The following is an 18,471-nucleotide window of genomic DNA, read 5'->3' on the forward strand; positions in this document are numbered from 1 at the left end:
CCGTTCAGTTGATGGCTTCTTCTAGTTGCCCAGAAAGACAGGCAGAGCCTGTCTGTTGTCTTCTCCCAGATCTCGGGTGCTGGGACAGCCGGGGTGCAGTGGAACAGCAGCAGCGGCACAGAAGTGTGCGTGACCGGCTTAGACCTTGTTCAGCCTTTTGGTTGTAATTTCAGGGTCGCAGCTCGTCTCAGGAAGGTTGAAGTGCACTCTTCAATCTTCTCTCTTGTCTCTGCTCCAAACCATCAGCTAATTTGCTAAGGTTCTGTCCTTTCAGCCTCCTTCTGGACGGGAGCTTCTGTAAAAAGCTGGCTGCAGTTCGCCATCTTTGGCACACTTAAATTATGTTGATCAAAAAAAGTTAACAAAAGAACATACTTATTGTGCTTTGAACTTCTTTCACATTTATTTTTTGAGACAAAGATTTTCATTATGCTGCTCTTCGGTAGAGTGTTATGACATCACAGCTCACAGCAACCTCAAACTCTTGGGCTTAAGTGATTCTCTTGCCTCAGCCTCCCAAGTAGCTGGGACTACACCTGGCTATTTTTTTGTTGTATTTGTCATTGTTGTTTATCAGGCCCAGGCCAGGTTTGAACCTGCCAGCTTCAGTATATGTGGCTGGCATCCTAAGCACTGAGCTATGGGCGCTGAGCCTTTTCAAAATAATTTAATTAATGGTCTTGGAAAAGTTTTCTTGGTACACCTAAGATCCTCTACTGGCACACCAATGTGCTGCGATGCACTGATTGAAAATCAGTTGTCTACAGGGTCACGATGACTTAGCCCCAGCAGAGTTACCCAACTTGTGCAAGCTTGTAAATGCAATGGGTGGACCAAACCTTCTAGGAATACCAATCAGGGAAAGATTCATTCTCATGACTACCTGATTCTTAAGTGGAAACTGCAATCTTGAAGCCTCCAATAAAGAGAAAAAAGCTTGGAAAAGAGGATGAAGAAGTCATCAAATTAATCTTTGAGGCAATTTAGCAAGAAATTAAGCTAACCACAATGGAACCACCCTTATCCATATCAGTAAACTACACTCAACAAACTCCTCTCTTTCACAGTCAACCCAGACGCCCTCTAACAATTAACAACAACAGAAAGAATTTCATTCCTACTTAAGGCTGAATTAATACTGGATTGTATGTATATACCACATTTTGTTAATTTTTTCATCTGTTGGATATTTGGATTGTTTCCTTTTTTAAAGCAATTGTGAATAATGCTGGAACATTAGTATACAATTATCTATTGACTTCCCGCCTTCAGTTATTTTGGGGATTATATATGTGTATATGTTCGTGTGTGTGTGTGTGTGTGTATACATATATATATGGAATTGCTGGAAAATATGGTAATTCTGTTTAACTTTGAGGAACTATCAAACTTTTTCACAGCAGCTGGACCATTTTTACATTTCCTCTAGCATTACACAAGGGTTCCATTTTCTCCACATCCTCACCGACTTATTTTTCATATTTTTGAAAATAGTCATCATAATGGCTTTTTTTCTGTTCTATTCAATTTCTTTTTGTATAATTATTTCAGATTAATATGAGGGTACAAATGATTAGGTTACATTGTTTGCATTTGTTAGGTAGTCTTAAGTTGTATGTTGCATGAGGGTTTTGTGAGGGACAGGCAGCTTCACCACAGGTCTAAGTTCACCCTTATAGAGACAGACTACCCACTCTTTGGTGGCAAGTAGCAAAGCTTTATTGTTCATGACCACTTTTTATAGTTGGCTGGTCACGTACACTTTATTAATTAACAAAGCATTCATACTACTTTTTTAAAGTTAGTTCAACCTTCAAAAAGACACAAAGTTTGAAACCTCGAGACAGCTGCAGAAGGGAGTGCGTCTATAGACTTGAGATTGCCAAGAGGGGAGTAAAGCTTTGGAGTTTTACTATGCACTCATTGTATTACAGAAGGCAGGTTTATGGCTTCTGTCTCTAGGCAACCTGGAGGCCATGCTTGCCTTTAAATGTATCCATGCCCATCAACCTCTAGGCTGTGTCTCTGCAGGAAGGCTTTTAACCCTTTCCTCTCAGGCTTAACAGCCACATAGCCAGAGTCACAGAAGATGGGTTTTTAGGCCCAAACCTTCAGGCCCTGTACTATGTTGACCAAGGCTACTGGGTCTTTGACAGAGTTGCGTTCCACAGAAGTACTGTCCACCTGCTTCTGGAGTTTAAAGTGAGCACACAGTATGTGGGGTTTTATCCCACAGTTGTAGTTGACCCCTTTACCCTGGAGGTGTGCTCTTACATTGAGCCTATTGGGTAATGTAATGGCTCTTGTAATAGTTTTATTACAATGTTTTGGCATGGGTCTCTTGAGTTTCTCCTACTTTATGGGCTTATTGGATATGTAGATTCATGGCTTTCATTAAATCTGGGAAAAATCTGGCCATTATTTCTTTAGATCTTTTTGCCCCTTTTCTTCTTTTGAGACTTAAATGGTGCATCCACTTGATGGTGTCCCACAGGTCTTCTAGGCTTTATCCACTTTCTTTTCTTTTCTTTTTTTTTTTTTTTTTTTTGAGACAGAATCTCAAGCCGTTGCCCTTGGTAGAGCGCTGTGGCGTTATAGTTCATAGAAACCTCAACTTCTTGGGCTTAATTGATTCTCTTGCCTCAGCTGCCCAAGTAGGTAGTACTACAGGCATCCACCACAATGCCCAGCTATTTTTTTTGTTGTTGCAGTTGTCATTGTTGTTTTAGCTGGCCCGGGCCAGTTTGAACCCGCCAACCTTGGTGTATGTGGCTTGTGCCCTACCCACTGAGCTACAGGCACCTCCCCAAGTCCACTTTATTTTTCTTTCTGCGCCTTAGACTTGATAATTTCAAACGTGCTATCTTCACATTTGCTGATCTCTTTTTCTTCTCAAATCTGTTAAGCTCTTCTAGTAAGTTTTTCATTTCAGTTATTAAACTCTAGAATTTGATTCTTTTTAATACATTTTATTTCTTTGTTATTCTGATTTTGTTAGTGATTTTTTTCTTGATTACCTTTACTTATTTGTTCATGTTTTCCTTTAGCTCTCTAAATATATTTAAGATGGTTGTTTTAATGTCTTTGTCTAATTAACAGTGGTTCTCAATCTTCCTAATGCCTCCTAATGCCATGACCCTTTACTATAGTTCCTTATGTTGTGGTGACCCCCATCCATAAAATTATTTTTGTTGCTACTTCATAACTGTAATTTTGCTACTGTTATGAATCGTAATGTAAATATCTGATATGCAGGATGTATTTTCATTGTTACAAAGTGGTCATGACCCACAGGTTGAGGTCTAGTAAGTCCAATGTCTTGGCTTCCTCAGGGATAGTTTCTGTCAGTTTTTCTTACTCATTTGAATGGGCCATGTTTTCCTTTTTGTATGCTTTGTGATATTTTTGTTGTTGAAAATTGGGTAGCATGAGGTAACTATGGAAATCAGATTCTCCAGAGTTTATGGCATTTTTCTTGTTTTTTTTTTTTTTTTTTTTTTTGTTTGTTTCATGGGTTTCTTTTGCTTGTTTTTGATGGTGAAGGCTAATGTATTCTGTTTGAAATGTTTCCATGCTATTTTTTACAGAGGCTATTTCTTGTCATTGTGATCACTGAATTCTTTGTTCCTTTAATGCATGTTAAGGTTTTGACAGATTTCTTTGAATATCTCAGATTCTCCCAGTCTTTGCAGATCGTCTTTGTGCTGGCACACTCCTTCCATAATTGGGTAGACTTACTCTGAGGCTACGGATCTGTGTTGGTTAATTTTATTTGACAGCTGGCTAGGCCACAGTACCCAGATATTTGTTGCTGTTTTTTAAAATTTATTTTACTTATTAATTTTTTAAATTTCAGACTAATGTGAGGGTATAGACAATTAGGTTACCATGTTTGTATTTTTTTTTTTTTTTTTTTTTTTTTTTTGGCTGGGGCTGGGTTTGAACCCGCCACCTCTGGTATATGGGGCCAGGACCCTACTCTTTGAGCCACAGGTACCACTCCCATGTTTGAATTTGTTAGGTAGAGTCCCTGTTATAATTGTGTCCTACCCCCAGGAGTTGTGCTATATACCTTCCATTGGGCCCATTAAGTGGGAGCACACCAATTTCCCTCCCTCCTTCTCTTCCCCCCCCATCTTGAATTGAACTGAGTTTCTCCCTTGTGTGGTTGTGTATTAGATTGTCTTCTGGCTTCATATTAGTATTGACTACCCTGAATACTCACTTCCATTCTTGTGATACATTACTAAGAAGAATGTGTTTCAGCTCCATCCAGAAGTACCCAGACATTTGGCTAAGCATCAAATTTAGATGTTGCTGTGAAGTTGGTTTTTTTTTTTTAGATGAGATTAACTAATTAGGTTTTTTTTTTTTTAGATGAGATTAAATGTCAGACTTTAAGTAGACTTAAGTAAAGTGAGGACGTTGACTGAGAAAGAATGTGATCCTGAAAATTGAAATGGGGATATACGGGGAGGTTCTGATGAAGCTCGGAACATTGAATCCCTAAATTCTGTTGAGTCTTCGTTCCCATTAAGCAGATGCTATACCCAATCTGTGAATAACTTTCCCTGAGGAAACTAATGGCCTTCTCTGAAGTAATTGCTTTGTAAGACATTGCTGATTGTCATCAAGACCCACTCCTGCCACCCCTCTTTGCTTCTAAACCTGTAAGTAGACTCAAATCCCAGAAGGCTCCTAAAGTAAGGTACAAAGTGTGATCCATGAGGAGATGTGCTATATTCCAAAAGAATTACATAATTTTTCCGATTTGGGAATATGTGTGGAGTTGGATATTAAGGGTATGGAATAATGATGGAAGAAACAAAGTTGGATCAGACTCAATTTATTGATATGGGCCCATAAAACAGATTCTGGATTTAATGTTGCAGTTTAGGGGATTAGAAAGTGCTCTAACAGCACAGGGTTGGTTGGATTATGAATGAAAAGATAGCCTATAGTAAATAACATTAAAATGTCAGACCTATGTTGGTATCAAGGAAGGGATCCAAAGCTTTAGAAAGATTGAAAGGTTAGAGCAGATTAATCATTTAAGACCTTCACCCACCCTGACAAGAGTCTAGAAAACACACTTTACCATGACTGTGAGAAATTTGTGAGGGGAGCCCTAGAATCCTTGAAGAGCTCTATGATTGCTCTTTCCTGCAGTTCTGAAATTTCCCTACATTGAATTGGGAAACTTAAATCCAGTGAGAATAAGCAGGTAGCAGCACTTAAATGCCAAAGGCAAGGTGGGAATGGTCACCATAGTGGACAGCAGAGTCAAACCAGCAATCAGAATTGTGTGATCCATGGAAAGACCTGTGGTTCGACTAAGTTGGTCCTTGAGTTCCTAGAAGTGAAATACATGTCTACTAAATCATTACTTGATCTATATAAGTAGAAGAACTTAGATCAAGTGAACAAAAGTCTAATTTGAATTACAAAAATGGAGTCTTGGGCTTGGCGCCTGTGGCTCAAATGGCTAAGGTGCCAGCCACATACACCTAAGGTGGCGGGTTCAAATCCAGCCTGGGTCCACCAAAACAACAATGACGGCTGCAACCAAAAAATAGCCAGGCGTTGTGGTGGGCGCCTGTAGTCCCAGCTACTTAGGAGGCTGAGGCAGGAGACTCGCTTGAGCCCAAGAGTTGGAGGTTGCTGTGAGCTGTGATGCCACAGTACTCTACCCAGGGGGATAGCTTGAGGCTCTGTCTCAAAAAAAAAAAAAAAAAGGAGTCTTGGTGCCAAACAACAATGACAACAAACTTGAGCTAATTTACAGATCCATTACCCCTTGAACAAAGAGGAAATTAAGTCTCCTTGAAGAAGGATCTCACTATACTGCCAAAGATGTAGACCTTTGAGTCTTTCAGCCTTGCCCAAAAGAACACATGACCTTTTCTTGGTGAAGGGTAAATTGTTGCATCTGTTATCTCCTACAACCAAGAAAGAGGTACAACCCCTAGTAGGCCTCTTTGGATTTTAGAGTCAATACATTGGGGCAGGGGGCTGGGGAGAGCTTGGTGCCTGTAGATCAAGTGGCTAGGGTGCCAGCCACATACACTGGAGCTCGCAGGTTTGAATCCAGCCTGTGCCGCCAAACAACAATGACAATTACAATTACAACAACAACAACAAAAAAGCTGGGCGTTGTGGCAGGCACCTATAGTTCCAACTACTTGGGAGGCTGAGGCAAGAGAATCACTTATTATTATTATTATTTTTACATTTGTAGAGTTTTATTCGAGTATGCATTTTCTGAAAAGAATCGCTTAAGCCCAAGAGTTTGAGTTTGCTGTGAGCTGTGATGCCATGGTACTGTACCCAGGGCAACAGTTTGAGACTCTGTCTCAAAAAAAAAAAAAAAAAAAAACACATTAGAAGGGAGGAAATAATCAAATTTTGGGGGGTTACTGGGCACTGGCTCTACCAGAGTTGTCAAGCTTTTTCTCTGCTGCCCATTGGAAGAATAAGAATTGTCTTGGGCCACACGTTAAATACACAAAGTTGTTGAGCAAAACAAATGGCCCATGCATACTTTTCATGATATCTGATACCACAGTCCTCAAATAATCTGCGTGTAGCCCATGGGCCACAGGTTGGACACCCCTGCATGACTGACACTAATTCCAGGAAACCAGAAATATCACTGTGATTCATCATTCAGAGTAGGAACTTAGGGCAATCAGGTGATCAATGGATTTTTAGCTTTGTTCTATCTCACAGTGAGTTCCCAAAGTCATCCTGTGGATATTTTTACAGTCTGGGAATTCATATTTGGAATAGACATACTTGGCAATTGACAGAATCCCCACACTGGTTCTTTGACCTGAAGAGTAAGGGCTACTACAGTGGAAAAGGCCAATGAGGAACTACTAAATCTGCTTTCACTTAGGAAAATGGTAAACCAAAGTCAATTGCATTCTTGGAAGGATGGCAGAAATTAGTGCCACAATCAAGGACTTGAGGTAGGCAGGAAAGATAATTCCCACCCCATCTCCATTCGACTCACCTATTTAGCCTGTACAGAAAACAGATGATTCTTGGAGACTAACAATGAATTATTAGAAGCTTAATTATGTGGTGACTCCATCCAGATGCAGTTTGATTGCTTGAGCATATCCTCTGGTATCTGATGTGCAGCTATTGATCTGGTAAATCTTTTTTTCTGCGTACCCTTTAGTAAAGACCACCAGCAGCAGTTTGCTTTTAGCCAGTAAGGCCAGCAAAATGCCTTCACTGTCCTGCCTCAGGGGTTTATCAACTTTTCAGCCCTACATCATCATTTAGTTCACAAGATTAAAAAAAAATTTATTGATGCATAATAGATGTACATAGTTTCAGGGTACATGTGATTATTTAATGCATTCAAATAATTTGTAAAGATCAAATCTATCAACTTGAATATTTATCTTTTCTTTATATTAGAGCCATTCATTAGGCCACAGGACTTTGATCAACTTTCCGTTTCACAAGACATTACACTGGTCCAATACTTTGATGACATTATATTGACTGGACCTAGTGAGCAAGCAGTAGCAACTATTCTAGATTTATTGGTAAGACATTTGCATGCCAGAGGGTGGGAAATAAATAGTAAAATCCAGGGGCTTTTACATCATTGAACTTTCTAGGCATCTAGTGGTGTGAGGCATGTTCAGATATCCTTTCTAAGGTGAAAGATAAATTGCTGCATCTGGCCCCTCCTATAACCAAGAAAGTGACAGAATACCTAGTACCTAGTACGCCTCTTTGGATTTTTTTTTTTTTTTTTTAGAGACAGTCTCATTTTGTCGCCCTTGGTAGAGTGCTGTGGTGTCACAGCTCACAGCAATGTCCAGTTCTTGGGTTTAGGCAATTTTCTTGCCTCAGCCTCCCAAGTAGCTAGTACTACAGATGCCCTCCACAACACCTGGCTATTTTTTTGTTATTGCAGTTTGGCCAGGGCTGGGTTCAAACTGCCACCCTCAGTGTATGTGGCTGGCGTCCTACCCACTGAGCCACAGGCACCGCCCACTTCTTTGGATTTTGGAGGCAAAAAATCATTGTAACCATTCCCACCTTATCTTTAGCAATTATGTGCCAATAATGTTGTTGAATTTAGGTTTCATTTGGAGTAGCACATTTGGGTGTATTGCTCCAACTTATTTACTATGTGACATGAAAAGGTGCTGGTTGTAAGTGGAACCTAGAACGAGAGAAGTCCAGGTCTGGCTACCATTCAAGGTCTTCTGCTACTTGGGCTGCGTGATCTATCAGATCGAATAGTGCTTGAAGTGTCAGTGTCAGAGATGTCCTTTGGAGCCTTGACAGGCACCTATCTGTGAATCACAGCATAGGCCCTTAGGATTTTGGAGCAAAGCCCTGTTATCCTTTGCAAATAACTACTCTCCTTTTGAGAAACAGCTTTTGGCTTGCTACTTGAGCCTTAGTAGAGCCTGAACACTTAACCAGGGGCCACCAAATTACCATGTGACTTGAGCTACCCATCAGGAACAAGCTGTTTTCTGACCATGCCATGAAATTGAACATGTACACCAAAATTCCATCATCAAATGGAAGTGATATTATATAAGGATCAGGCTCAAGCAGGCCTTGAAAGCACATGTAAGTTACATGTAAAAGTGGCTCAAAAGCCCATAGTCTGGGCTCAACACCTGTAGCACAGGGGTTACAATGCCAGCCACGTACACTGAGGATAGTGGGTTCAAATCTGGCCCGGGCCAGCTATACAACAATGACAATTGCAACAAAAAATAGCCGGGCATTGTAGGGGGCACCTGTAGTCCCAGCTATTCTGGAGTCTGAGGCAAGAGAATTGCTTAAGCCGAAGAGTTTGAGGTTCTGTGAGCTGTGATGCTATGGTGCTCTACCAAGGGCGATATGGTGAGACTCTGTCTCAAAAAACGAAAAACAAACCCATAGTCTGCACTCCTGTGATACTACTTTCTCTCTGCCAGACTGAAACCATGGCTTATGGGAAGTTGGAAGGGAAAATTCAGACTTGGTTTACAGATGGTTATGTGTACATGCACCACAGCCCCATTCTGGGACAACCCTGAAAGACATTCCTTTCTACAAATGATAGAGAGCTGTGGAAGTCTTTTTCTAGATAGATCACACTGGCTGCCATGGGAAGAATGGTCTGACCTACGGGTTTGGTTCAGATTTGGGTCCAGGTCCTAGATCAGGGCCTAGTCTGGTCTGTGGGTCAGACTTGTGCACTAGGGAAGAAACCTCATCTGTATACCTGAGATTAACATGAAAACCTGAGGATCTGCCTGTGTATTTTGCTCAGTTTGGGCTCCCCAGAATAGGGCCTAGTTTAGTCTTTGGATCGTACTGAGACCCAGGAGAAGACCTAGTCTTGATATCTATCAGACTGGGAGGACCTATGCAAGACCTGCTTCCTAGTGAAGTTCCGTACATCCAAACATAAATTGAGGCTTTCACAGGAGTTGAGGGAAAGAGAACAGAGAAAATAAACTAAGAATAAATTGTCGAAAGCAATTTTATTATTTAAGTGAAACAGAAAGAACATTCTAAGAATTCAACAAGCAATAATTGACCAAGAATGGGCCTGCTGCTGAGCCTATAGTCTGCTCAGGAAATTCTGGCCAGTCCCCTAAGTACTGCCTGCTTATCTCTTGTTCCTACAGATCACATCCCCAACTTCCCATGTTGATAAAGTTCTCTTACCCTGGCAGTTTTCTTTCCACTCTCATGTTCTGCAATCTGTTTGGTTTATCTCTAATCTTCTGGGCTGATTCTTTTCCACAGAGCATCTTTTCTACATATTGCCGGATCTCCTTAGTCCTTACCCCATAAATGACAGGATTCAAGGCTCCTGGGAGCAGCAAGTATATGGCACTGAGAAGATTCTGGACATCCTGAGAAACATTCCTAGCTACTCGGAAGACAATGGAAGTGGAAAGACCAGAGAGGTAGATGGTGAGGATGACTAACAAGTGGGAGCCACATGTATGCAAGGCCTTGGCTCGGGCTCCCCCTGAAGAGATGTGGAAGGCAGCATAAATGATGCGGGTGTAGGAAGTCCCTAACAGGGTTAGATCAAAGGTCACAGTGACCAATCGCATAACCAGCCCCAACCAGTTGTTGAAAGTCAGGTCTCCACAAGCTATGCTTAGTAGTGCAATGTACTCACAAGCAAAATGTCTTATCACTCCTGTTCGGCAGAATTGAGCTTGTGCAGTTAGCACCACCAAGGGCACTGCCACTCCCAGGCTTCGTGTCAGGACAAGAAGGGCCAGGAGGCCCAGCAGACGGGAGGTCATTAGGTTAGTATAGTGGAGTGGGTGGCAGATGGCCATGTAGCGGTCTAGGGCCATGGCCAGAAGGAGGTTGTAGTCCAAAAGAAGGGTGAAGTAGATGAAGAACATCTGGGTCAGGCAACCATCCAGTGATATGGGGTTAAAATAACGTACAAAGCCCTCTAGCATTTTAGGTATCACAGTTGTAGCAGCACAGATATTGACAGCCAGGAGGAGAGCAATGAGCATATACATGGGCTGATGCAAGTTTCGCTGGGCAACCACTATGTGGATGATCAGGGCATTGGCAGAGATGATGGTCACATAGAAGAAGATAAGAGGAAGGACCAGGAAGAGTCGCCATTCTTGCAATCCAGGGAAACCCACCAGGAAGAAGTTGGTGTAGGAGATGTTGAAGGTGCTGGTATTTCCATCCTCACCCATTAGTTTTGGCCCTAAGCAGGCACCAGGAGTGGAAATTAGAGGCTGTTAGAACAAAATGGTCATTGGAACAAAGCCTATTTCTATTTTAGGGCTTGAGGAGTTTGTGATAAAAACCCACCTTTTCACATATGTATTCCTTTGGAGTATAGACAGGTACTATGCCAGGTGTTGTGGGAGCTACAAAGATGAGCAAGACATTCCTTGTCCTCAGGGAGCTCTTGGCCTTATGTGTGTGAAATGTAAACTTACAAGATACTTATTGCTTGTGGTGTTCCAGATACAGTAAAACCTTGATAGTTGACCAAATCCCTACATTGACCACCTCCTTAAATTGACCTAATTTTCATAGAATGGAGATACACCACATGTACTAAGGCCTAGTTCCTTATGTTGACTATCTCCATATTGGCCAGTTTGTTACAGTTCCTTGGGTGGTCAAAATTTTAGAGGTTCTACTGCATTTAATAGCTGAGTAAAACATAAAGAGGAAAAATAAGTGTGGTATACAAGGGGGATAAAAGAGTGGTGGCTAGAGGTGACATAAGATGAATTAAGAAGAGAAGAGGTCAGAAGAGGTGGAGCAGGATGGCCTACTAGAACTCTCCAGTCATTGTCCACCTATAAGAACACCAAATTGTACATCCATGCAAAAAAGCACCTTCCTAAGAACCAGAAAAGCAATCACAGTACCTGGTTAGGATATAATATCAAGTATGTTCAGAGGGGCATGGAAAAGGTCAACCCAAGACAGTGGAACATGGAGAAAGAACTTGTACTTGGGAAAGGGAAAGCAAAGTGAGTATGGAACTTTACATTAGAACTCAATACTGCACTGTCACAGTGGAAGAATCCAGGGCAGAATTCTGCCAGTTGTCTCAGAGGAAGCATTCAGACCAGCCCTGGGCAGAGGAGATTTCCCCACCCTAGCTGGAGGAACTGAAGTTCCAGCTGGCTTCACAATGAGCTGTCTAAAATGGACTGAGGCCTGGAATAATTTGAGTGGGAGGCAGCCCACAAGGACTGCAGTCCTAGTGTAAGTTCTGCTGCTGCTCTGGTTTTGGAGGCAGTGGACTTGGGGTGCAACCCAGTGAAACCACAGCTGTGGTGGCTAAGGAAGTGCTTGTGTCAACTCTGGGCAAATCAGATTCAGGAATGACTCCTTCTGTTTTGGGAAAGGAGAGGGAAGAGAACAGAGAAGTGTGTCATGTGATTTGGTAAATCACAGCCACAGTAAATAATAAGTACCAGGCAGGATCCTAAAGCCCCCAATTCCAGGTCTTTGCTCCTGGATGGCATTTTTAGATCCATGCTTGTCCAAAAGAGAATCTGTTGTCCTAATGGGATGGACCCAGTTCCAAAAGGATTCACCACCTAATGACGAAAGTGGTCTTGGGCCTTGAATAAACAAGAGTGGCAGCCAGAAAGTAGTGGTGGTGAGCCTTGGGTTGTTGTAACCCAGCCCGTTCACATGCCCTCCTCTCCCAGGATGGCAGAGAACGTGCTTCTCAGCCCATTCCCAGGCCCCTTCCTTACCCCTAGGGTCATCAGGAACAGACTTCAGAACAAGAACCCAAACTGTAACCATTGTTACTCAAACTGTAACTTTCACTATCTGAACTGTAACCGTTGCTACCGTAACCACTGCCACCCAAGCTGTAACCATTGATACCTAAACTGTAAACCCAAACTGTAACCCTGCCGACAGTGCCCTGCCAATGGCAATGTTCCTTGTACACAGAAAAAGGTTTAAAAGACAAAAAACTCTGCACTTCGGGGCTGCTTGTCTTAGGACAATGGCCCTCTGCGCAGGTGCAAATAAATCACCAATTATTTACATCAGAGTGGGTCCGAGTTTATTTTTCCAGGCTTATTCCAGGTTTATTCCAGGCTATTTCAGGGTAAGCTCCAGTATTATGTGGATTTGCATGGCTTCAGGTATGACCCTGTACAGTGCCAGTTGTGTGGCCATGAGAGTGCCCACATTACCGCTCCCTGAATTCCAGGTGGCCCAGCATGGATAGTGACTCCTGACTGGGGAAAGAGAGGGAAGATAGTGAGAGAAGCTAGTTCTCATAATGTGAGAAATTCTCCCTTATTTTACCTAAGTCCACCAAGGCTATGTATCTAAGAGTCTGTAAGAATCACAGAATCCTAGGCTTAGGACATTCCCTAGTGCTGAAATAACTGCAGACTTAGGTCACAACACTTAATCCCCCTTGAATTCATGGAAGACCCTCTCAATGATGAATAGGTACAAACAAGCCTGTGTTTATTCCAAATTGTGAAGACTGGAATAAATACCTAACTCTGCAATGTGCTGGCACTGATGAATGTCTATAAGTACCAAGAACATTCAGGGAAACATGATCACACCAAATAGACTACATAAAGTACCAGTGACCAATCTTGGAGGGACAAAGATATGTAACCTTTCAGACAAGGGAATTCAAAATAAGCTGTCTTGAGGATGCTTAATGAACTTCATGTTAACACAGAAGGATCAGAATCCTCTCAGGAAAATTTATCAAAGAGATTGAATAAAAAAAAAATTCAAGCAGAAATCCTGGAGCTAAGAAATTCAGTTGACAAACTGAAAAATGCATTAGAATCTCTTAACAGCAGACTTGATCAAGCAGAAGAAAAGATTAGTGAGCTTGAAGATAGGCCATATGAAAATACATGATCAGAAGAGAAAAAAGAATAAATAAAAAGAATGAAGCATACCTATAAGACCTAGAAAATAGATCAAAAGGACAAATCTAAGAGTTACTGTCCTTAAAGACAATGTAGAGAGAGAGATAGGGGTAGGAAGTTTATTCAGGGAAAAAACAACAGAGAAATTCCCAAACCTAAAGAAAGATATGAACATTCAGGTACAAGAAGGTCAAGAACACCAAGTAGATTCAACCCAAATAAGACTACCTCAAGGTACATAATAAACTCTCAAAAGGCAAGGGTAAAGAAAGGATCCTAAAAGCAACAAGAGAAAAGGAGCAAATAACATATAAAAAAGCTCCAGCATTTCTGGCAGTAGATTTGTCAGGGGAAACTTCACAAACTAGGAAGGACTGGGATGATATATTGAAAATGATGAAGAAAAAAAAATTCCTATCTAGAATATTATGATCCAATGAAGAAATAATGACTTTCCCAGACAAACAAAAGCTGAGTTTATCAACACCAGACCTATCTTACAAGAAATGCTAAAAGGAGTTCTTCAGTCTGAAAGAAAAAGTCTTTAATGAGCAATAAGAAATCATTTGAGAGTATAAAACTCACTAGTAATAAATACACAGACAAATATAGAATACTCTATTACTGTAATTGCAGTGTGTAACTAATATCATAAAGATATGAGTAATTCATGAAGACTAAAAGACATATCTATCAAAAATAATAACTACAACAACTTTTTAAGAGAAAGAATATAAAAAGACATAAATGGAACACATTCTTCTTAGTAAAGCATCACAAGAATGGAGAAGCAAGAATCCAATGTACTCAATTCTAATATGAAGGCAGTAGATGATACAATGGGTAGGGTAGGGTGGGGGAATGAGGGATTGGGGAGAGGGGATGAAGGAGGGATGGAGAGGTCAGATGTATGGCACATCTCCTGGGTGCAGGACACAATTGCAAGAGGCATTTTACCTAACAATTGCAATCAGTGTAACATAATTCTTTGTATGCTCAATGTCCCAAACAATAAAAAAAAAAAAAAGATATAAATGGAAACAACGAAAAGTCAAAAAAGCATGGGGATGGAGGCTCGGTGCCTATAGCACAGTAGTTACGGTACCAGCCACATACACTGAGGGCGATGGGTTTGAACCTGGCCTGGGCCAGCTAAACAACTGCAAAAAAATAGCCAGGTGTTATGGCGGGCACCAGTAGTCCCAATTACTTGAGAGGCTGAGGCAAGAGAATTGCTTAAGCCCAAGAGTTTGAGGTTGCTGTGAGCTGTGATGGCACAGCACTCTACTGAGGGTGACAAGTGGATTCTGTCCCTCCCCCAAATAAAAATTTATATATGTGTTTGAGTATATATGGTAAAATGTTAGTAATTTTTTTTTATGTAGGCAGCCATGGAGGTATGGGTATTATTGTCCTTTTCTCAAAATTTTTCTCTATTTGAAATTCATAATAAAAAGTTGTAAGAATGGTGGCACCTGTGGTTCAGTGGGCAGGGAGCCAGCCCCATATACCGAGGGTGGCAGGTTCAAACCCAGCCCTGGCCAAACTGCATCAACAACAACAAAAAATAGCTGGTCATTGTGGCAGGTACCTGTAGTCCCAGCTACTTGGGAGGCTGAGTCAAGAGAATTGCTTAAGCCCGAGAGTTTGAGTTTGCTGTGAGCTGTGACATAACTGCACTCTACCAAGGGTGACATAATGAGACTCTGTCTCAAAAAAAAAAACAAACCCCAAAACCCAGCATGGGGATGAAATTAAAGTATAGAGTTTTTTAGTTTTCTCTTTGCTTGTTTGTTTGTTGTTTTCCTTTTATGTAGTCAGAGTCAAGTTGTCATCAGTTTAAAATAATTGGTTATAAGATATTATTTGCAAGTGTCACAGTAACCGCAAACAGAAACCTGTAATAGATACACAAAACATAAAAAGCAAGAAATTAAAATATACTTCCAGAGAAAGTGACTTTTATACAAAGTAAGACAGAAAAGAAGTTAGAAAGGATAAGAAGACTAACAAAAAACCCATGAAGGCCAGGCATGGTGGCTCACACATGTAATCCTAGCACTCAAGATAGATGGATTGCTTGAGCTCATGAGTTCAAGACCAGCTTGAGCAAGACTGAGACACCATCTCTGCTAAAAATAGAAAAATTAGCCAGGCATTGTGGCAGGCACCTGTCATCTCAGCTACTTGGGAAGCTGAGGCAAGAGGATTGTTGAGCCCAAGAGTTGAGGTTGCTGTGAGTTATGATGATGCCCCGGCACTTAACCCCAGGGCAACAGAGTGAGACTCTATCTAAAAAAATTAAAAAAAACTCCCAACCCATAAACAATAGCAAAATGGTAGTAGTAAAGTTCTTATATGTTAGTCAAAATCTTGAATATAAATGAACCAAATTCTCTAATCAAAAGACAGAATGGCTAAATGACTGAAGAAACAAAACCCAACTGTATGTTGCCTACAAAAAAAACTTAATTCACTTATAAAGACACATAAAGACTTAAAGGGATAGAAAAAGATATTCCATGCAAATGAAAACAAAAAAGAGAAGTGGCTACATTTTTATATTAGATAAATTTTAAGACAAAACTCTAAAAAGAGACAAAAACATCACTATACATGTATACCAATAAAGAAATTGATTAAACAAGAGGATATAAAAATATAATGTAATATAATCGTAAACATAATGGCAAAGAGTTCAGATAAAAGATTCAGGCTAGAGATGACAATGCAGGGATCATAATTTTATAGAGGACATGAGATAGAATCCTAAGGGGCAGACAGAATAACAGATGTCAGTGAATGAGATTGAGAAGAAGAGGGAAAAGAGAGGGGTGAGAACAAAATTCAGTGCTAAAACCTGGGCGGGGGGAGGTTTAGTTGTTCTGGAGCCTTCAAGGTAAAAGAATTTACAGACTATAGAAGTGAAAGACAATACGGCAAAATTATCCTATAAAGTTTAATGTTCTGAGCAGAAGAAGACTGAGAGAGATGGGAGAGCTGAGATGACGATGACAGCCATCATGTGGTTTCTAGAGAAGGAAGCATAGCTCCTCCATTAAAAGTCAAAGCTAAAAAAATAAATAAATAAAAGTCAAAGCTATATGGAGGGAGGGTAATTGGTGGGATTATACCTATGGTGCATCTTACAAGGGTACATGTGAAACTTACTAAATGTAGAACATAAATGTCTTAACAAAACTAAGAACATGCCATGAAGGCTATGTTAATCAGTTTGATGAAAATATTTCCAATTGTATATAAAACCAGCACATTGTACCCTATGACTGCATTAATGTACACAGCTATGATTCAATTTAAAAAAAAAAAGTCAAAACTATACACAGGAGCTCCTTCTGTATCCCTGTCCCCACAAATTTTTCAGCTAGTGTCTTCATCTTTCTCTTTTCCTTCGGCTCACTGAAGAGATGTTTCTTCTCTCTTCTGTTCTCAGGATATTTTTCACTTCTTTTTTCTTTCCCTTCAGCTTATAAAAAAGCTCAAGTCTTTCTTAATTTTTTCATATAGCCCTCTTGATGCTAACCTTTCTCCTTACCTTTAGAGCCAAGGCCCTGGCAGGTCTTTATCATGCTATAATCACTGGCTTGCTTATCTATCTCCCCACCAGCCTAATAGGGAGGGGAGACCTCTTGCTGGTAGGGAGACCATGTCTTATTCACATTCATCTCAGTGCCCAACACAGAGCTTACTAAATAACTGGTTGTGTTGAAGTAAACAATACATGTACAATGTTTGATTTTATTAAGCATTGTAATTTGAATTTAGAGCAGCCTTTTGAGATTGAATGAATGAATAAAAACCTAACCCAACAAGACTCAGAGATTTCAAGAGATTTGCTTGGTTTCACCCAGCAAGAAGAGTTAGACCTCAAATTTAGGTCTTCTAGGACTTTTCCCTCTACATCCCTCTTATGCCACAAATGTGTCAGCATTGGACAGCCCTCAGATATTCTTAATCTTAGCAGCAATACTGAGTTAGCTTCTATTAAGTACTTAGTACATGCCAGACATGGTTCCAAGTATTTTCCATGTAGTATCTCTTCAATATTCACAGCAATCCTAAGAGACAAATATGGTTGTCCCTTGGTATTGTTGAGGATTGATTCCAGGATCCTCCATGAATAACAAAATCTGCAGATGCTCAACTCTCTTATAAAAAACTGGGAAAAGTAAATATGGATACATAAGAATGAAACTAGGCCTCTACCTCTTAATCAACTCAAGATGGATTACAGACCTAAATGTAACACCCTAAATTATAAAACTACTAAAAGAAAACATAGGGGATATGTTGCAGGTACATTAGTCTGGAAAAAGATTTTATGAACAAGACCTCAAAAAAACAGGCAATAAAAGCAAAAATAAACAAATGGGGTTATATAAAACTAAAAAGCTTCTGCACAGCAAAGGAAACAATCTGTAGAGTGAAAAAAAAAAAGACAACTCACAGAATGGGAAAATATTTGCAAGCTATTCATCTGCCAGGAGATTAATATTCAGAATGTACAAGGAACTGAAACATCTCAGATGATCTGATTAAAAAATAGTCAAATGATCTGCATAGACATTCATCAAAACAAGACATACAAATAGCCAAAAGATGTATGAAAAATGCACAATGTCACTAATCATCAGGAAATACAAATTAAAATCACAATGAGGTATCATATACCCCTGGTTAGGATGACTATTATCAAAAAGACAAAAAATAACAAATGCTAGCAAGGATGCAGAGAAAAGGAGACTCTTACACATTGTTGGTGGAATATATAAATAGGTACAGCCACTATGGAGACCAGTATGGAGTTTCCTCAAAAAACTACCGCATAGGCTCGGCACCTGTGGCTCAAGTGGCTAGGGCGCCAGCCACATACACCTAAGGTGGCGGATTTGAATCCAGCCCAGGCCCGCCAAACAACAATGATGGCTGCAACCAAAAAATAGCTGGGTGTTGTGGTGGGCGCCTGTGGTCCCAGCTACTTGGGAGGCTGAGGCAGGAGACTCACTTAAGCCCAGGAGTTGGAGGTTGCTGTGAGTTA

General features: G+C 40.6%; 1 protein-coding gene across 1 annotated transcript; it reads right to left on the reverse strand.

Annotated features, from left to right (window-relative positions):
- Positions 1–9,698: 9,698 nt before the first annotated feature.
- Positions 9,699–10,718, reverse strand: LOC100952868 (olfactory receptor 52B2-like). The gene has a single exon (XM_003781375.1). It carries the CDS (start codon positions 10,716–10,718, stop codon positions 9,699–9,701), a length of 1,020 nt encoding a protein of 339 aa, XP_003781423.1.
- Between the last annotated feature and the right edge of the window lie 7,753 nt (positions 10,719–18,471).

This window comes from Otolemur garnettii, unplaced genomic scaffold (genome assembly GCF_000181295.1).
Source record: "Otolemur garnettii isolate 467f Iridium unplaced genomic scaffold, OtoGar3 scaffold00001, whole genome shotgun sequence".
Classification (NCBI taxonomy): domain Eukaryota; kingdom Metazoa; phylum Chordata; class Mammalia; order Primates; family Galagidae; genus Otolemur; species Otolemur garnettii.